This window comes from Canis lupus, chromosome 26 (assembly GCF_003254725.2).
Source record: "Canis lupus dingo isolate Sandy chromosome 26, ASM325472v2, whole genome shotgun sequence".
Taxonomy (NCBI): domain Eukaryota; kingdom Metazoa; phylum Chordata; class Mammalia; order Carnivora; family Canidae; genus Canis; species Canis lupus.
The window spans coordinates 15979595-16003491 of NC_064268.1; the positions used below are offsets into that span (position 1 = coordinate 15979595).

Below are 23897 nucleotides of genomic sequence, written 5' to 3' on the forward strand. Positions count from 1 at the left end.
ATCTTCAATTTCCCAGCACTAAACATTGAGGCCCAAGGAGACACTCCAAATCAAATTCAGTCACTTTTTGGATTAACCTTTACTATACCCAAATGCTGGGGGGGAAAAAAGCATTTAGGCACACACAACCACCACCCTGACTCTCATTGTCAGGATATGTGACAGGAGGATAATCTAGCTGCTTCTAGACCTTTGGCCACTTATTTCAAATTTTTCAGGACAACACAACCAATATGGCCAGAGTCCTAATTTCAAACATGTAGCTCCCTTGTCTTCATGTGTATCTTTACATTCAATGGAACACATGCCCAAATTTTGGTAACTGAGTAAATGGTGATAAAAAGCCTAGATACCAGGACACTAAACCTGGCTCTAATCTCTAAAGATATCATCCACCTGTAAAAATGAATACTTTGAAGTTAATCATCTTGGTGATCCCTTTAAGTCTTAAGATTGCTTGTCTACAGATACTCTGGTTTCTTTATAAACAATTATGGCTTTGACATCCATGTATCATTTTATTCATCCGTTCATTCTCCTGATTAATATTCACTGTTCTAAGGCCTGGGATACAACAATGAAAGAAGGTTTCTGCTTCCTTGAAGCTTACCTATTAGTAGAGGAGATAGAGACTAAGTAAGTTATAATAGCAATGATAAGAACAACTGAAAAAGGATAATTAAAAACCATATGAAGACCAGAAGTATAGTATTCCAGCTGGATGGAACAGCATATGCAAAGCCTGAGGAAGAAGAATAGAGTAACAGGAAAAAAGTCTAGTGTGGCTCCCAGTATCTAAAATTCAATAAGGGGTGCCTGGTGGCTCAGTTGGTTAAGCATCTGCCTTCAGGTCAGATCATGATCCCAAGGTCCTGGAATCAAACCCCTCATCGGGCTCCCTACTCAGCAGAGTCTGCTTCCCCCTCTTCCTCTCCACACCCCCTATTCCTCACTCGTGCTCTCTCTCTCAAATAAATAAATAAATAAATCTTTTTTTTAAAAAAAGTTCAGTAAGTATCCAGAATGATGTTCTATCATTCAGTTTAAGCTGAATTCTCCTGAGCATTTGGAAAGTAGGAAAGGCCATCCATTGCTGTGAATAAATAATACCTCCATTATCCCTTTCCTGAGTTTAGATTTGGATCACAACTACTCTCAAGCTTCTGTTTCTAATGTGAAGAATCTCAGTGGGTTAGCCTAGCTCATGTCACCTCAGGTCCTCTTGATAAATATAACTTTGTTGAGCCCCTAACAGTTAACACTTACTGAGCACTTATGTGTCAAGGATCTTGTTAAGCACCTCACATACCTTATCTCTTTAATCCCCACAATATCCCACTAAGGGTTGGCACCATATTACAGGCAAGAAAACTGAGGCCCAGAGAGACTGGATGACTTATCCAAGCAAGAAGTAGGGGAACAAGGATTTGACTTGTCTAGGCATGTGTCATGCCATTTTGTGCTACACAATATTGGCTACCATTATTCCCCACATGGTGCACTTGACCCTTGACCTAAATCAGTTCCTAAAATCATGGAGGATCTCAGAGAGTCCTCAAGCACTTCAAAGGTACCTTTTAGTTCTGCTAATTTACTGATTCTAAATGTCATTTGGGACCAGAGCCAAGTTGGCTCCATCCGAGACTTTTGGGAGGAAATTTTTAAAAATAGAGATGTCAGGATTTGAACCCAAGGCTAAAAATACATCTGCTTCTTTTGGAAAGCTCCCCCAGGTGATTCTGGTGAGCAGCCAGGAAGAAGACTGGCTCCTCCAGCCTAACCCTCCTGACATAATGCAGACTCTGCCGGGAAACTTTCAGAAACAGTGTGCATCACATACTGGTTTGATTAGTCCTAATATTTGGAACTTTCTTTCATCATTGCCTGAAGTCTACTCTTCCCAAATTGTGGTTGCCTAAAGAAATGGGAGTCAATGCCATATGGTTGAAAATGTGTATAGCTGATAAACAATTTCACATCCCATTTCCTGGAACTATGCTGCTATTGTTCTAGTTTTGCAAGGAAAACAAAAGCGGAGCATCTCAGAGTCCAAATCATAAAACAAAAGAGTAACACGAGTGCCTCATCATATCCACTTTGCAAAAAGATCAAAGGAATAGAAAGAAGAGAAAGAGGCAGAAGGGGGCTGGGAGAGGAGACAGTTGCTGGGGTTAGAAAGAAAAAGAAGAAAGAGAAGGAGTCAAATATGGGCTCTACCAACAATGGTTCTGAATTTTAAAAATCCACTTTCACTCTTACTCAGAAGAACAATACAAAGATAATTTTTCCCTTTACCAAGAGCTGTTGTACCTTCATTGGACAAAAGGATCCAGGAAAAGTTTCAGTCCTTAATGCACAAAAATTCCCCAGGAGCCCAAGAAGAGCTTTTTTGCTGGATTGTGATAGAAAGCCCACTCCTTCATGTATAATTGAAGATACTTAGGACAGCATTACAACCCTTCCTGCTTAGACACGGAACTGCCTCCAAATCCTCACTAATGTGCAGCTCTCTCAGGAAGCTCTCTTAAGCAATTAAAAAAATAATTCTGCCACCTAGCAAGAGCCTGAGCCCACCCCCGCCTTTGTGTGCACTGCAACCGCACATTTAGTGGTTTGCACTGCAAATGTAAACACTCTACAAACTTTTGTTAAACTGTGCTTGCTAAATACGTAGGTGAGGCTCATTAATTTAAAAAAATAACACAAAGAAATGATCATTTTTGATAAGCCTTTTCTTTAATTTATCCAGTTGGTTTCTAATTTGCCAAGAGTAGAAAGTAAAACTATATTATGTGTGTTCCCTTACCCCCTCAAGAATAATTTGCTTCTGAAAACTTAATGCTGGAATCCCCAACTTCCACAAAGGAGATCTAATTTAATTCATAGCAAATAGTGTACTGAATGGAGTTTTATTTTGCATTACAATTGTCATATACAGTCTTCAAAAATATAAGGAAAAAACTAGCTACTTTATTAGGCTATGTAGTTTACAGCAATGTTATTCAATGTGTGGTCCACAGACTAGCAGCACCAGTATCTGAGATCTTGTGGAAACAAAAAAAAAAACCACTGCTTTAGGGGCATCTGGGAGGCTCAGTTGTTGAACCATCTGCCTTTGGCTCAGGTCATAGTCCCAGGGTCCTAGGATCAAGCCACAGGTAGGGCTCCCTGCTAAGCGGGGAGTCTGCTTCTCCCTCTCCTTCCACCCCTCCCCCACTCACTTGCAGGAGCTCTCTCGCGTGCGCTCTCTCTCTCTCAAATAAGTAAATAAAATCTTTAAAAAACAACAACAAAACCCCCACTGCTTTAGAGCAGTGATGATCAACTGAGGTGATTTTGCACCCCTCTCCCCCACAAGACACTGGGTAACGTCTGGAGACATTTTTGATTGCCATGACTGGGGCTGAGAGTGTTACTGGCATCTAGTGGGTGAAGATCAGGGATGCCTCTACTCATCCTACAATGCACAGTAGAGCCCCCCAACAAAGAACTCTCCTGCCCCAGATGTCAACAGTGCCGCTCTTAAGAAACTCTGATTAGAAGAAACTGAATTGGAAACAGCACAGTTAATGTAGGGAGAGTAAAAAGAAAATGTTTCAAGCTGATAACTAATAGAAGTAAAAGAAGAAAAGAAAACTATGGCATGAAGGCCTTGGGACTTGGGCTGTGATCATGGGAATTGTGTACCCTTAGCAAAGTCACCCTCCTTCGATGTCATTTTACACGTCTGTAAAATGATGGGAGAAAAAGTCGAACCAAAAGAATGGGAATATTATCCTTGGGGTTCTTTTTGGAATTGATACATTATAATTTAGGCAGTATTTCCCAAGCCTTGAGCAATCCATAGATCACCGTCACTACATTTGCCATATCTGAGTGACATCTTTGCTATTTCAGTTTTTACTTTAATGAACATATTTCATATGCTTGTGGTATATTTTTAAAGGAAGTTTTTTTTAAAAGATTTATTTATTTATTCATAGAGACACACACACAGAGAGAAAGGCAGAGACACAGGCAGAGAGAGAAGCAGGCTCCATGCAGGGAGCCCAACGTGGGACTCCATCCTGGGTCTCCGGGATCACCCCTGGACTGAAGGCGGCACTAAACTGCTAAGCCACCTGGGCTGCCCTAAAGGAAGTTTTATGTCACTATCATTAGTTTAAAGCTACTCCTACTTGCCACGGCTGGAATAAATGCCATTAACAGAAAATAATGGTATTAAAGTCTGGCTGGGGGATCCCTGGGTGGCGCAGCGGTTTGGCGCCTGCCTTTGGCCCAGGGTGCGATCCTGGAGACCCGGGATCGAATCCCACGTCGGGCTCCCAGTGCATGGAGCCTGCTTCTCCCTCTGCCTATGTCTCTGCCTCTCTCTCTCTCTCTCTCTGTGTGACTATCATAAATAAAATAAATAAATAAATAAATAAAGTCTGACTGGATACCCTTGTCTTCCCAAGACTTTGAGCTGGAGGCCAGCTCTTTCTTGGTTAAACAGGAGATTAATGAGGGTTAAAGGGGTTAAAGGCATGTTAATACCAATACAAGACTATCACCTTAAGTGATTTTACATTCCAAAAGTGACATATCTACATTTTGGAAGATGGTAGCATAAAGAGGGCAAACTTTGAAAGTATTTCCATATGGGTTCCAGACTTAACTCTGTGATTTACTGGCTGTGGAATGTTGAGCAAGTGACTTAACCTTGATAAGCCCCAGTCCCTCACTGGGAGTTAGTAACAGGACCTAGGGTATTATGGAACCCTTTGAGATGGCACCCAGTGATCTCTACCTTCAGGCATTTATGCCCTTGTATAACCCCATCCTTGTAGAATCCCCTTGAGGGTGTGCTGAATCTAGTGCTTATAACCAGTAGCAAAGAGTAATAATAATGGGATGTCACTTCTTTTGGTTTTTTTTTAAGAGTTTATTTATTTATTTATTTATTTATTTATTTATTTATTTATTTATTTATTTGAGAGAGAGAGCACAGAGGGAGAATGAGAGGAAGAAGCAGACTCCCCACTGAGCAGAGAGTCCAGTGCGAGGCTCCATCCCAGGACCCCAAGATCATGACCTGAGCCCAAGGCAGATGCTTAACTGACTGAGCCACCCAAGCGCCCCAAGATGGGATGTCACTTCTGAGATTGAGTTGCAAAAAGGCTGTCTTCTCATCTCACCCTCACTGTCTCTTCCCATCTCTCTCCTCCCCTTCCTCCCTCTCTCTCTTCTTTTCTAGAGAAACAAGCTGCGATGTCAAGAGCCAGCAAGGATATGAGGCCAACCAGCAGCGCTGTGAATGACCTTGAAAGTGAATCTCCCCTATGTCAAGCCTTGAGATGACTGCGGCCCCAGCTTAGGAGATACTCTAAGTCAGAGGGAGCTATTGAAACTACACCCAGATTCCTGATCGACAGAAACCATGAGACAATACATACTTGTGAGATAATACCTATTGTTCTAAATTGCTAAATTTGGAGATAATTTTTTATGCAGCAATAGAAAACTAACACAGTTACTATGAGGGTTATACAAGATAATGGTCTTTCATTCAGGGGAGAAGTCCTGCTGGAAACAGTCTCACACAAGGTGGAAGAAATCCACAATAGCTTTTAGCATTAGTCAACCAATTTCATTATAAATATAAATGGATAACCATAGGTCCCCAGACATTTGAGAACTGAGATGAACAAACAGCACAACTGACTTATAGTCAAAAGAGGAAAAGTATTTTTAAAATCTCTAAAATTATAATTAGTATCTTCATAGAGATTCAAGAAGATATTCATTTTTAAATAATATTGTTAATAATGATAATTGTAGGCGCTAATTATACTGAAGTTTTCAGTAAATAGGAAGGCACTCTCAGAAATTAAAACTTTATTGCTTAAAATTTTTGATTTAGTGGACATCCTGGAAAAAAATCTGAGAAAATCTTCCAGAATATAAAGAGAAAAAAAGGGATGCAGAATATGTTATGAAAGCTAAAAGACATAAAAGTATAACCCAGGACATTCAAAGTTCGTAGAATAAAAGATACCAGACACAAGAACAGAAAATGGAAATGAGAAAATGATTTTTAAAAATAGAATTATCATTTTGATACATACAAGAAAGGCATTCAATAAAGTCCAACATCTATTAATGATTTAAAAATTAATACACTAATGAAAACTTTCTTAAACAAATAAAAGATATCTATTCAAGAAACCTTAGAACAACTGATTATAAGACATCACTTTGAATTACCTAGTTTTATTGAATTCTATTCCATCCAAACCTGAATGATATGCATATAAAAGTAAACTTCAGAGTTCTAATAAAACATAACTTTCATAAAAAAGAGAATTTATTAACTTTTTCTTTAAAAATCTGCTACAGGGCAGCCCCGGTGGCGCAGTGGTTTGGCGCCGCCTGCAGCCCAGGGTGTGATCCTGGGGACTAAGGATCGGGTCCCACGTTGGCCTCCCTGCCCGGAGCCTGCTTCTCCCTCTGCCTGTTTCTCTGCCTGTCTCTCTCTCTGAATGAATAAATAAATAAATCTTTAAAATAAATAAATAAATAAATAAATAAATAAATAAATAAATAAATAAATATCTGCCACAAACAGGTTTATTGGTAAAACCTTTAGTAGCATTCCCATTAATGTAAGGAATAAAAATATAATACTTGCTAGTTATTGTCAAAATTATAATTGAGATGTTAGCCCCTCCAACAAGACAAGAAAAATAAATAATGTTTAAGAATAAAAAAAGAAAGGTCGGGTAGCCCCGGTGGCCCAGTGGTTTAGTGCCACCTTCGGCCCAGGGCATGATCCTGCAGTCCTGGGATGGAGTCCCATGTCAGGCTCCCTGCATGGAGCCAGCCTGCTTTTCCCTCTGCCTGTGTCTCTGCCTCTGTCTCTCTCTTTGTGTCTCTCATGAATAAATAAATAAAATCTTTAAGAAAAAAGAAGAAAGGTCTATAACCAATATGATTGGCTGAAGAGAAAATATAAGATAATTTATAGGTAAACTATTAGAACCAATAGGAAAGCTCAAGTTTATTGCATATAACAACATACAAATAAAATTTATATATTTCAAGAACTACCAGTTAGAAAATGTAATAGGAAACCATATATCTTATTCAAATAGCAACAAAAATTACAATATACCTAGGAATAGAAGATCTTTATGAAGAAAATTATAAAACACTGAAATACCTACAAGAAGTCCTAAATAAATATATATAAATTTGGAAATACTTTAAAATGTTACAAATTGTGTCCCTATCCATGAAATATATTATGTGTGTGTTTCGGGAAAGTTACTTAAAAGTGAATGTGAATTGGCTAAGCCAATTTTACAAATAAAAACAATGAGGAAGTTTCACTCTACCAAATTTTATCACGTCTTATGCAGTCATAGCAATAAAAACCATGAAATACTGGTATAGGAACTGGCTACCAGAAAAATGCATAATCATAAATGATTTGGTGAAACTAGCTCATTATTTGGACAAAAATGAAGCCAGATCCCTAACTCAGACCTTTACAAAGGTGAACATTAAATTCCTTGAGGACCTAAATGTCAAACACGAAACCAAAAAAATCTAACATAAGTAATTGTCAGAGAATTTGTGATCTCTAAATGGAGAGGGACTTATTAAATAAAATCCAAAATCATATATGATAAGTGGAAAACTGGTATTCTGAATACATCAAAATTAAGGATTCCTGTTTAAAAAAACAAATCACATAGATGGTAGCCTGAGAAAAGTTGCTTATAAAACATAAAACTGATGAGGGATTAACATCTAGAAAATAAAAGAGACTCAACAAGAAAATATGTAAACTCCAATAGAAAAAATTCAGAAAATGATGTTGACAATTTGCAGATGAGAAACCCAAATGGCTGACAAGTAAATAACATGTCCAATTTCACTAGTAATCAAAGAAACACAAATTAAAATGGTAAGATACCACTTTACTCCTGTCAGACTGCGCAAAACTGGAAAGTAAGGTAATAACTAGAATCTCCACGCATTCCTGATGGGTTCTATCATTCTAGAAAACAACCTGGCAGTATTTTGTGAAAATAAATTAATGTATGCCCTAGGACCTGGCATATCCCTCTCCTGAATGTATGTACTTCATAGAAACTCACACAGAAAACCACAGTGGGACATGTATAAGGATGTGTATTGCAAAACTGTCTGTATAGCAGGGAGCTAAAGATCATTAGATGTCCATCACTGGCAGAAATGTAATAGAAACTTGTATCAGGGGATCCCTGGGTGGTGCAGCGGTTTAGCACCTGCCTTTGGACCAGGGCGCGATCCTGGAGACCCGGGATCGAATCCCACGTCGGGCTCCCGGCATGGAGCCTGCTTCTCCCTCTGCCTATGTCTCTGCCTCTCTCTCTCTCTCTGTGTGACTATCATAAATAAAAAAAAAAAAAAAGAAAGAAACTGGTATCAGATGTGCACTTTGAAATACTGTGCAACAGTTCAAAGGAATCAACTAGATGTACACATAGCTCATAATACATCTAAAAATCATGATATTGCCTTTAAGAATTAAGATCAATTATATCTGTTGCATGATATTGTTTGCATCACTTGAATATATATACATCGTTTTACAATGTTACACAGGTATCTGGGCACATATATCAAACACATTTGAGTAGGGGCCTATGGCAGGGGCAGGTGGGAAAGATATGGAATATGAATATAAGGATGTAGAAAAAGAATACGAAAATGAAGTCATCAAAAAATAAAACAAAATGAGGGCAGAACCTTGAATGGGTTGACAATAGCACATTAAATGAACTAAGGAGTATGATTAACTTAGCTCTCTGCACTTGTGATAAAAAAACACATTTCATAAGGAAGAACAAAGGGCCAAGAAGAACCAAGAGAATTTTGAAGAAGGGAAGCAAGATAGTTGGATATGCCCTATCAAATATCAAGACTTTTTATAAAAGTATAACAATTGAGGCAGGAGTACAATAAAAACAAATGTTTAGCTGTGTAGTGGGCATGAAAACCAATGATCCGAAGTAGAACAGGAAGGCAGCTCCAAAAACAAATAGATAAATCATCTAATATTTTGACATAGAGTCTAGTTGAACTTGATGGAATCGGATGGCAAATAATAAAAATGACAATAGCAATATGGTTATAATATGTTGTATCCTTTTCCCTTTCCACTATCCCTCCTCTCAAGTTTTATTAATTATATCTCTTTTACAGGGCACAAATGTAATGACACCTAAGTCCAGTAAGTCCAAATACACAAATTCATTCTTCAGTAAATCATATTTATGTAACTGAAACTGTCAGTTAATGGTTTCAATTATAACCTTTGGACAAAGCCCAAAAGAATTAATTTTTCTATGTGACAGAACAAAAGGTAAATGTTGTAAACCTTGAAGATGTACAAATAATGACAAAAGGCAGTTAGGAGGTAAAGGGATTTCGGTCTTGCTCTTAAGAAGAGCAGATGACAAGTACACAACTTTTGGGAGGAAAGTTGGTGCTTTAAGGAAAGTGTCCATCATCATTCCAACCAGTGGAATATGATACAGGAGATCAGAGGTAAAAAGACAGGGGGGAAGAGAAGAGAGGCTTCAGAGAACCAAAAAACAAAAGCAGTCAGAAACAATGAAAAAGCATGCTCTCCACTGAAGTTACAAGGTAGCAAAGATCCAGCCCAAAAAGTTGCCTAGAATTAATGTGACCCCAAGTTTGGGTGCTTTTATTTCAAAGTATTTCAGAAACCACAAGAATGAATGTAGGAAGAAAAAAAAAGTTCTTCTTTTTTCAAACTTTGAAGCACTTAAAGTCAGTTATGAATGGTCTCATTTTCAGGATTGCTGAGATTTGGTAATTCACAATTCACAAGGCAACTCAAAAAGTACTTTACAGTTAGTCCACTTGAAGCTCTGAAGTAGAGATTGTCACAGCCATTCAACATGTTTGTTGAATTACATTCCTTTGGACAGGGTATTGTCCAGTTCACATCAATGCCCGCTTTCTATAAGATGTGTGTGTGTGCATATATGTGCATATGTGTATTTTCTCCCTTCAGAGCCTCTGCTCATGCTATTCCTTCTACTTAGTGGGCTTATACTCTGCTCCTCACATGGCTTCTCCTTCTCATGCTACTCATTTTAACTCAAATGTCAACTTCTTAGAGAGGCCTTCCTTGACTCTCCTATCTAAGTAAGTTCCTTGCTATTATCTACTTGCATATCCACTAATATTTATTAAACACCTCTTTTGTGCCAGGCTCTGTTCATTCTCTGGTCATAGAACTGTGACCAGATTAAGGTCCCATCCACAAGGAACATTTTATTTTTTTTTATTTTTATTTTTTCACAAGGAACATTTTGAAGTAACTTATTTTTTTTCCTATAAGGAGGGGCTCTCTTCCCTTGAAATAAAGTTTCCATGGACAGGTCTGTTTAGCTCATCATTATATGCACCCCTGGCACCTAGGACAGCACAAAGCATACATCTGGCATCGTATTTGTGAATGAATCAAAGAATAGATGCTTCCTCGCTTCACCACAGCTGCCATCAATTACCTGGAGCCCAAGGGACATCCCAAAGCCTGAGTTAAGCCAGATTCTTTCTCGCAAGAGTTTGGAATATGATCCACAGACATAGATGGATTGGGAGCCAGATGAGAAGATACTAACTCCTATGGTAAGGTCCCCAGATCTACCCCCTAAGTCTTGCCTGCCCCATGGCCAAGTTACCTAACTCTTCTTGGAGCTCCTGAAATAAATCTTCCTTTCAGTAAATTTCCCAAAGTCAATTTTAGTCACTCTCTGCATCTGGTAACTCACTAACGCAACTAATTAGCATAAAAGAACATTAATTGGCTCACAACAAAATCTGGTTTAAAATGCTTCAGTGGTTTCCCATTGCTCTTAGAATAAAACCCAGACTCCTTACCAGAGGTGAAAAGGTCCTGCACGTCTGGCCTGCTCACCTCTCCTAACCTTATCTCCTACCCTCATAGACCTTCTTTCTATTTTTCTTAAGCATCCTGAATTATTTTCCACATCAGAGCCTTTCCACACACCATCCCCATTGCCTGGAAGGTTTTTTTCTCAGTTCTTCCAATGTCTGGCTTCTCTTTAGCCATCAGATCTCCACTCAAATGTTACCTTCCCAAGGAGACCTTCTAAATCAGTCATGGACCCAGCAGGACTCTACTGGCACATTCCCACTAGAATTTACGACTAGTTACCAAGGTGTAGGGAGTTACAAGGGATAACACAGGACCCCAAGAGCCACAGAGGGGCCACTGTCATTCCTAGGCCTAAAGGAAAGAGGGTAAGGGGCTGTCTGGAGCTCAAAATGAGATTTCCTTGGAGAGGCTGCCCTGGAGGAGCTATGACCTTCAACCCAGTGATTCATCAGCTCAAGGCAACTCAACAAGGAGGAAACCCAGGGGGGAATATAATGACACCACTCTCTTCCCTCCTTCTGATCTCCTGAAAGGATTCCCTGTTGGTTAAACCCATCTGAAACCAGAAGACAAAGAAGCCTATTGAAACAGAAAAGGGCTTGGCAAATATTTTCTGTAAAGGACCAGATGGTAAATATTTTCAGCTTTCTGGGCCATACAATCTCTGTCACAATGACTCAACTCTGACATGATAGCATGAGAAAAGCCATAGGCAATACATAAATGGATGAGTGTGGCTGTGTTCCAATAAAACTGTATTTATAAAAAGCAGGCAGTGGGCCACAGTGTGTTAAGCCTGGATGTAAAACATTCAAGATAGTCTGCTGGGTCAGAAGATGAGGTGGAGAAAGGTGGAGAGTAGATTTAAGGCTCAATAGGATTTATCTGGCATACTTTCTCCAGCCACCCCATCTAAGAACCCCACTCCCCCAAGTCACTGTCACATTACTCTGTTTTTGTCCTTCACCACAGATCATAAGCAACTTATTTGTCCATATGAGTAGAGATCATGGCTTTCTTGCTTGCTACTCTATTTCTAGCACCCAAAATAGTGGCTGACACCTGGTAGCTTCTCAAATAAATATTTCTGAAGGAACAGGAAGACTTAACTAATACAGTGTGACACAGGTTGACAAGGCCAAAACATCTGGTCTTTTTAACTCAGGTGCACTAAATGATACCCTCCAAACATAGGAAATCCAGCTCTCCTCTCCAGTCCAAATATAAGTGCAATTCTTATCTATTCTGTTTCAGTCTTTCTAACTCCCTCTCCAGACCCTTCTCACCTATCACCCCAGTACCTCCACCACCCATGACTCCAGGTTGCAATTCCACACATCAGTGTTCAACCTTTCAGACCCTAAGAGGTTTGCTCCCACATCCTTTGGAAATGATTCTGTTTCAGGAGACCTCTCCCCCACCTCTGGCACAGTAGGCTGTTTTGAATCTCTATTTCACTCTACTTTCCAGGGTAGAGCAGTGAGAGGAGGAAGGAAGGAAGGAAGGAAGGAAGGAAGGAAGGAAGGAAGGAAGGAAGGAAGGAAGGGAGGGTGGGTTTGGAGCATCTCTAAAAAATTTCCCTTCTTCCTTATTCTTAATACAAAAAATGACAGAGCTCCAAAATTACCTAATAAGAGAAAAAAACAACTAAATTATCATAAAGTTATTAAAGTCATCAAAGATGATTCAGCAGAGGATCACAATGTGGGAAGGGTTTAGCATACGGCATTAAGTTAAAAAAAAATCAAGATACAAAATGGTGCATACGCTTTCACTGCAAGTTTGGAAACATACCCGGATATACACAAGGACTGGAAGGTTGCATGGGAAACATCAATGGCTAGGATATTGGGGTAGGGGTGACTTCTTTCTGATTTCTAACATCACTGTTATAACATTTGCTTATTTGGTTCATCTAGGAGTTGTATGATAGAGTCCAAAACACAGCATTATCATTACTATATATTATCAATTATTTTGTATATACAATAATGGTGTGTATATACACACACCATTCAATCAGCAAGAAAAAAAATGATAGGATGGATATTGTTCTCTGGTACAATGGAGGACTGATGAATTGGAAAAGGGTTGCATTTTAAGTTGGAGAGAGTTTGTGTTTTGTGCCCCGCTATCCGGAAATGGTTTCATTAAAAGGCATGGTTTAAAAAAATTAACAGTACAGAATCTGTTTCCCCCTCATACTCCCTCTCTCCAGTCTCGCTCCACTCTCCCCGCCCACCACTTGTAATCCTTGTGAGAAGATCAGAACTGTTGGAAACTGGAAAGGTAAATGGTTTTCTAATAATATTAGCCAAAAAGACACTGTTCTTCTGTAGCAAACCCCTGAGACCATAAGTTACTTTATGACTGCCAAAGGCTGGTACTTGAGACTAATGCAAAATTTGGCAGCAGATGCATTCAACTTTTTACCATTCCTAAAGATCTAGAACCCTTACTCTTGTATTTTCACAGTTCAGCAGAATCTCTCTCTCTCTCTCTCATTACCCTCCCTCTCCTTTCTCTCTTTCCCTCCTCTGTCTTCTCTCTCTCTCTCTCATCACTGTCCCTCTCCTTTCTCTCTTTCCCTCCTCTCTCTCTCCCCCTCCCTTTCTTCTCTCTCTCTCCTTTCTCTTCTGTCTCCCTCCATATCTCCCTCTCTCATTTCCTCCCTCCCTCCTTCTATGTTGGAATCCTAGGCATAGCTAAGATCAAAAAGTGTAAATTCAAAATCACCCCATTAAATATCATAGATCTGGGGATCCATTTGGCATTGAGAAGCTATTCTTTGAATCCATCTCATTTCATCTTGTTTGAATCACTTCATTTCTGTAGTCCATTGAATATGTGATTGTTCCCTTGGCCTACATTTTAATTTTACATTTGGTACATATCTTATGATACAATTTCTCAACCAGCCAATCTGAGTTTTTTTCTGCCCTTTCAAAGACAGACATCTCCCCTGTAAGGTCATGAGTCACAAAGGAATGATCACAAATGTTGATAATTGGGGACAAAATCACATTATTTTTCATATTTTGTTTAACAATGAAAACCCACCAAAAATAACCTAAATACCTAATAATTGAGAAATGGTTACATAAATAATAATCCATTGAATCAATGGGAAATTATGCAGACCATAAAAATATCTGCAAGGAATGTTAATGATAATATAACAGTGAGTGCGAAAAACACAAAACAAAACTGTATATAATCCCAGGTTATTGAAGAAAAATATACACATGTAGAAAGGGAACAAGAAGGAAATATTCTCTTATTTTTGTGGTGGTTACCACTGGATGGTGGGATACAGGTGAGCCCTCTTCCTATTTATGCTTTTCTTCATTTTCCAACTTTTCCAGAATGAACATACATTATTTTTACACTTGGAAATAAACTTTTTTCAAATGCCAAAAAATGTAGATTGCTACCTCAGGATCCAGAAAGCCCCAGTAAATCTTTGCCCTCTTCTAGTTGGGCTATTCCTTCTCATTTTAAAAGAGGGAAGATATTGCCACACTATTAAGCAATCAGCCAGTAGACTTCATTCAAGAGCAATATACTGACCTCTCAAGAGAAAATTAGTGACGCTTAGGAAATTAGAGCTGCTAACCCCTGAGTGGTCTAATGCATCCCTCAAGAATTAGTACCATATACATTACACTTTCTGGTGTGGGCACTTTCTTTTCAATTTAACTGTAAATATTTCAAGTGATTGCAATTTCAACTGCTATGTTTTAGACAAGTCAACAGCTATTAATCCATCTTTGAACAGAATATAATAACTCCAGCAAACTTCTGAGATGTCCATTTAATTCTCTGGCCTGGACCCGCTAGCTCAACAAGTATCTTAGACCTGGTTCAAATCCTGGCACCTCTACTTAGCTCTAAGACCTTACACAAGTCTCTTTACCTATCTGGTCATAGGTTCCCTCATTTGCAAAAGGGAAACCTATCTATATATCTCACAAATGGTGCTGTAGGAATTATTTTTTTTTAGAGATTTTATTTATTAATTTGAGAGAGAAAATGAGCCAGAGAGAACACGAGCAGGGGGAGGAGCAGAAAGAGAGGGAGAAGCAGACTGCCCATTGAGCAGGAAGCCTGACATGGGGCTCCATCCCAGGACCCCAGGATCATGAACTGAGCTGAAGGCAGGTGCTTAACCAACTGAGCCACCCAGGCACCCCAATGTGCTATAGGAACTAAAAGAGATGATGCACCTAGGGAATGCAGACAGTAGGTACTCAGGAAATGTTTGGTGACTCTGGAGTGTTGGACCGGGGTTGAATAGTTGTTTTCCTGGCAGAGGAGATGGCCCATGCTGAGTCAACAACCCCTTCTTTTGCATTTCCCTGGATAGCACAAGTGGGTTGGCATGAACAGTACAGTTCATGACCTTGAGTCAGCAAAATTCCATTTGGAACCCAAACCTTGGGCTTAGCCACACCAACTACATTCACCAGCCCCAAACCACAATTATGGCTCAGACAGTACCCACTGAGCCTTGCACTATTGATAAGAGCTACAATCATAACACTAGCCTTGGAGAAGGGAAAAAGAGATCATGTTTGCCATGCAATCAGTAAGGTTTGATGAATCCTTGATGTAGAGGCTGAAGAAAAGAGTTCCCAACTTGATAACTAAATGCACAGTTTATTTATCCAATGAATAACTACAGAGCACCTACTAGACCAGGAACCGTTCTAGGTGCAGAAGACACTGCAGTGAACCAGAGGGGGGCAGGGAATCTCTGCTCTTATGAGTTTGCCTTCTAGTGGGGAAGACAGACAACAGATAAACAAACCAGAGTTTCTGGTTGTGATAATCGTGATGGAGAAAATAAACAGGGTAACGGGATGGAGAATAAGAGGACCATACTTACGATGGTCAGGGAAGGATTCTCTCAAGAAGTAACAGAAAGATGAGAAAGACTCACCAGGTGGAGAAGAGGGAAGCATTCCAGGAAAAAGGAAGAGCGGGTGCAAGAATCTGAGGTGGGAAACGGCTAGATGTGTTTGAGAACAGAAGGGAAAAACACCTTTGTAACTGAAGCATAGTCAGAAGAGAAAATTGGTAGGTTAGAAGGTTGGAGGAGTGGACAGGATTAGCTAAGGACCAAGACTTGAGAAACAGGTTCTTGGAGGAAGATGTTTTACTTTTGGCATGCTGAGTTTGAAGGACCAGAGAGGATCTCCAAACTAAAGGTCCAGGACTTAGTCCTAGGAACTAGAGACAATGATGAGATTCAAAAAAAAAATGTCCAGTTGTATCAAAATCATTGAAGAATGTTCTAAAAATACAGATGTCTCAGGCATTAAAAATACAGATTTCTGGGATATCACCCTGGGAAACTCTAATTCAAGTAGGTCTTGGTTAAGATCTGGAAATCATTTTTGTGCTACTAGCAGGTAATTCTGATTCACTCATCCAAGAAATATTTTTTGCGTTCCTACTATGTGCCAGGAAAATTCTAAGTGCTAGAGATACAGCTCTGAACAGGTTACAAAGCTCTAGGTGTAGAGAAAGAACCGATGGTGAACACATAAACAAAAATTACAATAATGACACATGTCATTTTAAAAAGCTGGTGAGATATAGAGTAACAATTACCATGGGGACTACATTAAATAAATCTAAAGAGAAGATATCTCTCTGAGGAAGTAATTTTGAGTTGATAGCTGAGAAATAAGAAGGAACAGCCATGTGGTAGTCCAGGGGAACAGCATCCCAGGTAGAGGGAACAGCCAAAGGAATGGCTTGGTTGAGAATTCAGTAGCTCTAGTTCTTTGGTTTATTCTCACTTGGTTAACCAACCAAAATGGGAGAGAAGGCACTATTTCATCTTTATGTATTTAGATACTAACCAAAGACTTTGTACCTGGCACTGTGCCAGATGCTGATACAAAGCTGAGCAAGAATGGTCCTCTTTCTCACAGAGTCTGCAGTCCAATGAGGGAGACAGATAACAGAATCAGTATGGCTCCAGGAGAAGTGAGAGCATCCCAGATAATGAGTTCATATTCTGAGAAAGTCAAGCAGATGATTAATACTTTTGCTGCATTATGACGTGAGCAACTATTCTTGAAACTATGCACAATAAAATTACTTGTATTTCTCTGTGGCCCTGCCTGCTTAGAATATCTGGATTTTGGGTGACATATTTGCACAAAGGGATATTGGGTCTGAGGTACTGCATAATGACTCTTTTTGGGGAAATAGCTTCCTAATAAAAACTAACATGTATAGCACACTTAGATTCACCTGACTTGCAATTTTATAGTGTTCACAACGTCCCTAATGGGACTCCTGTTATCCACTTTTTTCAGATGAAGGAATTGGAGTTCAGTGAGGTAAAAGGACTTTCCTGAGGTCATTCAACTCAAATGTGACAATTTCCCATCTATGTCTGAATTTGGAGTCTCAGTTCTCGTGGGTACCTCTCCCTTGAATTGCTTAGTGATGCAATTGCTATCCTCATCCTAGTTGCCAGAGTAGACCCCTCTCTCTTCTTCCCCATCCCAAATATCCACTTGGGTTGTCTAAACCAGCCAGATCTACCTGCTTCTCCCTCCAGGGCCCCTGCAGTTGGAAAAGTGGAAAAGAGAGGGTTTCTTGTTTGCACACTTGGGGAAAAGTGGATGGGATAGCATCCAGACTGGCCCTTACTGGGCTGTCCCCACTGGCTGTCTATACTCAGGTCCAGTCTCCAGCGGACCCCTGCCCAGTGCCTGAAGGGTGGGGCCCAAAGCTTAGCACCTTGTTCCCTGCCCACCTGTTGGGGAAGAGAAATTATTGGGGCTCAGTGTCCAAAGTCTGCTTACAATTAGGGATTGGACCGGGAAAAGCAAATTGTTAGGCAAAAGGAAGTAGTAAGTCTGTAGGCACCTGCAGAGAGTTGGGTTGCCTTCTTACACTTAACGTTTTCAAACTCAGCGGCTTGAAAAGATGATGTCCGGAGCGCAGGCTAGCCCGTTTGCAACTTAAAGGGCTTTCGCTCTCGCCTGCCCCGGGCCTCCTTTTATTTCGGACTTAGAGTGAGTCTGTGCGTGCGCCCGTCTGATGGTCTCTGGGTGTGTCCTTCAAAGAGCGCCTTTCCCTTGTTTCTGGGGCCGGCTGGCACCCTCTCCTCCCCGCCGCCTCCCCTCACTCCCTGGTTCCCTCCCTCCCTCCTGTGCGGAGGCTCTTGGCCCAGGTCCCTCGGCCCGGGCGGGTGCAAGCGGAGGACGCAGGAGAAGTGAGGTCACGTCTCCCTTGAGCCCCGCGCCGCCGGCTTTTCAGCGCCTCGCGGCGAGCGGGCTGCCAGAGCTCCGGCCCGCGCCGACCGTGCGCTCCTCCGCCTGCCTGCGCCGCCGGCCTCGCCCATGTCTCAGTACGAGCCCAGCTCGGACTTCAAGAGGGCTTTGGACAGCAGTCCGGAGGCCAACACCGAGGATGACAAGACCGAGGAAGACGTGCCCATGCCCAAGAACTACTTGTGGCTCGCCATCGTCTCGTGTTTTTGCCCCGCGTACCCCATCAACATCGTGGCTTTTGTCTTCTCCATCATGGTGAGTGAATTAGGGCCTAGAGTAGCCAGGGAGGGAAGACCTGGGAGGCGTTGCCGGCGCTGGGCACCCAGCGCGCTTTCCGCTGCTCCCTTACGCACTGCCCCGCGCACCCCGGGTTCTTGGTCCTTTCGCCTCCTCCTCACCTTTCTCGAGCTCTCAGAACTCTGCGGCTAACCACCTGCGCCGCCTCCGCGCTGCCTGCGGCGCGCAGAGCCCTGATCCAGCCCCTCCCCGGCCGGCCGGCTTTCCACCTCCTTCCAGCACCCAAGGTGCGCAATGTTCAACACGAGCAGTTCTTCCGTGGACTCCCCAGCTTCTTTCCCCGCCTGCCTCCTCTGACATTTGTGGGCATTGGTCCGGTTCTTCTCCACCTGTTTTTCTAGAACCTCAAAGTGTGCTGCCTTTGGAGGCAAAAGCACGCCCCAATCTCTGAGTTCTACGGCCCCTTTCCTGCTGCGCGCGGGGCGTCCCCTCTCCGGCGCGTGGCACTTTTACCATACAGTCTTTGCTGAGCCTGGGCGCCGCCTCGGCCCCATTCTGGGGGTCCCCAAGCGACTCCCGAAACCCTCTCCTTGACTCTGGTCCTATGGTTTCTTAAGCATCCCCTCTCCAGGGCAGCAACTTCTTTCTATGCCAGCTCGCTCGCCACGGCACTCTCCAGCACCCCTTTGGCCCCCTCTTTCCAGTGCGCTGGCTCGCTCTCCAGGCCTTTCTTGGGCGTCCCCTGTGCCCCTCTCACCAGCAATGACTGCCCTTGCCTCTCTTTTACTCTTTTCTGCCCCAGCATGTCGTAGTTTTTCCCTGATTTACTGCGCGCGGACCCTATCTCCGCCGCTCTCGGCGATCCCCAAGGCTCCCCAAGGCTCAGCTCCGCCACTCCGTCCCGCGCCCAGGGCGCTCTCGGTGGTGCACTGGGGACACCGCGCGCCCTTTGCGCGTCCGCCTCCAGAACCGTGGCCCCTCTGGAGTAGAGGTTGCCGATGTTCCGGTCTCCCCTCCCGGAGCTTGGCTCTGCGGCCCCCTTCTGTCCCGGTAGGAACTCCCGGGCGAACCCCACCAGGAGGGCGGCGAGCGCCCGCGAGGCCTTCGCCTTATTGACTGGAGCAGCTGGCCCGTGGCGGGGGGGGGGGGGGGGGCGGGGGGCGGCCGGGTGAGATTCCGACCCGCACTGTCCGGGGACAACCCTTGCAGTGATCTTCCTCCCCGCGGGCCCACCCCGGGCAGCTAGGTGACCGAACTCCCCAGTCACAGCCAGAGAAAGCCTGATTCAGGTCAGGGAAGATCCAGTGTCTCCGCCCCCTTGCCCCATTCAAGTCCGCCCACACTGGCCCACGGATGGCATCATATTCGCTTCCTGGGTACACACAAAGACCTCAATTGCACACACAACCCTGTTTGTCTGCTCTCAGCACCAACATTCAAGCGTGCCGCTGCTTACGTTCCCAGTGCTTGTGGTTCGGACCACAGATCGGCTGTATGATCTCTGGAAATCACTGCATATCTCTCAACTTCAGCCTTTTTGTCTGTAAAATGTAAATAATCCTAGCCATAATTTCTTGAGGTCGTTGCATTAATGAGATGTTTGTAAAATGCTTGGAACAGTGTTCAGCATGATGTTATTATTAGATCTTTACTCAAATGTCACTTCCTGAGGCCTTCTGTGATCACTCTTCAAAATCAAAATCCCCACAAGCTCTATGCCCCCTTTCCTTGCTGTTTTCTGTCCAGAGCACTCCTCTCCATCTGATACATTGTTTCATTTATTATTATGCTTACCCTCTGTGTCCCCTCTTTAGGGTATAAGCCCTATGAGGGTAGGAGTATTTGTCTGTATTCTTTGTTGCTGTTATCTTCAGCACCTAGGAGAGAATCTGGCAGGTGGTAGATGCTCCACAAATACATGAAATGAACGCATGTATGAATGAATGAATGGTATCAATGGATCATGATATCTGCTTCACTCCTGCTGCCATTTCCCCCCATCCTGGAGCCAGGAAAACTGTGGTATCAGGTTCCTTAGGACCAGCCAGCCAGTTTCCTCTCTTCCTTCCTCACCAGAGATATCCGGTATTGGGTTTTCTGCAGCGAAACTGGGAAGGATGCTGCAGCCAAACTCTCCAGGCAGCAGCAGACATTCTGGCTGGAATTGGTGCCCACGCTCTATCCTGATTTATTAATGAATCAGCAGCCAGTTCACCCCTTTCCCAGTGCCAATTATAAAACTGCCTGCAAAGGCTTTTTCCTTCATTGATCTGAGATGAGCTAACACTCCAGCTGGTGGTGACAGGTTGGATACTAATGATGCCACTTGGTGTGTCCTGGGGGATAAGACTGGTACATGCTTTGAATGGAAACCTTTTTTTCTGACCCCCTCATCCCCATTTCCTCCTTCAAGACTTTTCCAGTAGTTTTCAGCAAGACACCACTCTCACGTCAGAACACAGACACTGGACTTGGAGAGGTGACTATGTGCAAGTTTCATATCTTCTTAAAGCCTTGGTTTCTTCATCTAGAAAATGGGAATGTGAAAATCGTTTTCGGTGGAGCAAATCTGTTATAAGGATGGAACAGGATAAAGCATGTCCAGCTCCCAGTATTGTGCTAGGTATGTGCAATAATTGTTGAGCAGATGGATAGGTTTGGAGCCTGGAAACAACATATGTCACATATGAAAACCAATAGAACATCAAATGAGTGAAATCCAAATTCTAAAGTTTCCCACACCCTCCTCATCACATAGCCTCTAAAATGCTTTCCCATTGAAACCATGCAGATCTGGGCTTTACAAATTTCATGATAAAGACTCCAAAATCCAAAGAATAAAGAAGAGGAATGGTGTGTAGCAAAAAGGAGGTGGATCAACTCTGCTAGCTGTGTGCTTTGCCTACGGTGTCTTGTGGGGTCTGTTTTTTTTTTTAAGTCTGACTTACCTATAATTTGTGGTAAAGTGAGGATTGGTACATGGCTTGTCGTATTGGAACTTCAGTGGATCAAGCATTGCCAGTCGCAGAAACATGGAAATCTTTGCTTCTCTGTGTATTGAAAGTGCACTTAACCTGTACTCAACTTTAGGGATACATATCTCAAGAACTTCTCCCCAGATTGGGCCTCTTCTAGCCCATATCACATATTCATGGGAATCTGAAAATGGCACCCCTTCTCCATGCAGATGCAGCCCTACACCAGGGCACATGGCTTAGAAAATAGAGCCTAGGCTGGCTTTCAAGCCTCATTCCCCCATGCTCCCATCCATCCTTGGTTATCTCTGTTTATTCCACCTGAAAGGAACTCCGTAATTTCCATACAGCTTTTGACTCCAGAGAAAGAATGTTCATTTTCCAGTGGCAGTTTGTCTCTTTTGATTAAGACCAGAAAATTCAATTAAGAACAAAAGCAATGACAAGAAAATATGTCACTGGAATAAATAATTGTTGTAGCCTAAAAGTAAATATTAATACTAAATTGGGATGCATACAAATAAACAAGAAAGACTTTTGGTTCAGCATGTAATATTGAATAAGACTTTTTCTCTACTCTCTTCTGAAACCACTGAAAACGACAGTAAGTGAAACTAAAAGTGTACAAACACCCAAGGACAAATTAGGAGAACAGGTAAAGAGATGAGAGAGGTGATAAAATCTTGGAACATGGAAAGCAGCTAGTTGAGCATTGACCAACTTTACACAGTAGATAGTACCGAAAACTGAATCCTGCAGAAGGAGCTGACAAGAATAAAATCCATTTACCCTGAGCAACTCTAGAAAGGCTCAGAAATTAGAGGTACCAACTGAAGATATCACTTTTGAAGGTAGAAGCAAAGAGTAGGGCTGAAGAATGGAGGAATCTTTGACAGTCCATTTAAGAAATCATAAAGAGGGATCCCTGGGTGGCTCAGAGGTTTAGCGCCTGCCTTAGGCCCAGGGTGTGATCCTGGAGACCCGGGATCAAGTCCCACATCAGGCAACCTGCATGGAGCCTGCTTCTCCCTCTGGCTGTGTCTCTGCCTCTCTCTCTCCCTATCATGAATAAATAAATAAAATCTTAAAAAAAAAAAAAAAAGAAATCACAAAGATCATCCACCAGCCCAGGCAGTAGGTACCTGACAGAAAATGGAAGATTTGCTCTCTGGTTAGATGAAACAGAATGGCTCTAGATACAAGGCACGGCTGAGGGTAAAGTTAAGGCATCATTGAATGAGAAAGTCTCTAGCCCCTGTCCCTACTTTGTACCTCTACCCTGGCATCCAAGCAAGAGATTGGAGAATTTTCTCACCAAAAGAAAAAAACCTACAGATACAAACATGTAGAAGTTCTCCAGAGAAATGATGAAAGCCCCACCTAATCATAAGTGGCTGCCCATCTGTTGACATGCCCCATCCTCATACGCAAAACTTCCAAGAAGTTTTTCAGTGTCTCACTTTCAATATGAACAATCAGACATTGGAGCAATTCTTCTGAATTAAGAGACCTGTGGTTTACAGAAGAAATGAAGTGTATGGAAATAAATAATGCAAAATCAGAAGAAAATTTAAGGATAGATGATGAACATCCTGAGGGAAATATGAAACTATGTGGTGTCCGCAAAACAAGAACAAATTGGGAAAAAAATTAATTAGACAAGCAAAACAGAGGACTTGGGAATTAAAATTTGAGAGTAGATTAAAAAAAACAGTGGAAGGGCTAGAAGTCAAAGTTGAAGGAATCTCAAGGAAGTAATACAAAAATAAAAAAGATGGAAAATGTGGAAGTAACTCAAATATCCATCAACACATAAATAGATAAATAAAATATGGCATATACATACAATGGAATATTATTCAGCCTTTCAAAGAAAGGAAATTCTGATGCATGCTACAACATACCCTTGAAGACATTACGCTAAGTTAAAGAAGCTAGCCACAAAAGGACAAATATTGTAAGATTCCACTTATATGAAGTACCTGGAGTAGTCACATCCATAGAAAAAGGAGATAGTGTTTGTTAGCAGCTGGAGACAGAGGAATGTGGAGTTGTTTAATGGGTATAAAGTCTCAATTTGGGAAGATGGGAAAGTTCTGGAGATAGATGGTGGTAATAGTTGTACAACAATGTGAATGTACTTAATGTCACCAAACTGTATCCTTAAAAAATAGTTAATTTTACGTTACATATATTTTATCACAATAAAAAAATGAGGAAGGAAATTCCCCCCCCAAAAAAATGAAAGTCATCAAGAAAATATAAGAAAATTTGATAATCATTCCCAGAAATCCAATATTTAATCAGAAAGTTAAAAAAAAAGACAAATTCAAGAGAGGAAATTATCAATAAATAATACAGGAATAAAATGTCTAGAACTGAGTATCTGAGTTTCCAGATTGCAAGCATCCCTTGATACCCAAT

The 23897-nt window shown here is 41.8% G+C and overlaps 2 protein-coding genes across 3 annotated transcripts in view; both read left to right on the forward strand.

Moving 5' to 3' along the window:
- The window catches only part of CCDC60 (coiled-coil domain containing 60), a 184764-nt gene extending 179312 nt beyond the window's left edge, over positions 1-5452 (forward strand). Inside the window, exon 19 of the transcript XR_007406169.1 lies at positions 5237-5452. The gene's annotated coding sequence lies outside the window, so the exon portion shown is untranslated. The remainder of the gene's footprint in view (positions 1-5236) is intronic.
- Positions 5453-18234: 12782 nt separating this feature from the next.
- TMEM233 (transmembrane protein 233) overlaps positions 18235-23897 on the forward strand; it is a 35332-nt gene continuing 29669 nt past the window's right edge. The window contains exon 1 of one of the 2 annotated variants that reach the window (XM_035706332.1): positions 18235-18516. In XM_035706332.1, the coding sequence (XP_035562225.1) occupies positions 18331-18516 (186 nt within the window). In that variant the 5' untranslated portion in view covers positions 18235-18330. The remainder of the gene's footprint in view (positions 18517-23897) is intronic. The other variant, XM_025474150.2, reaches the window with a different exon arrangement.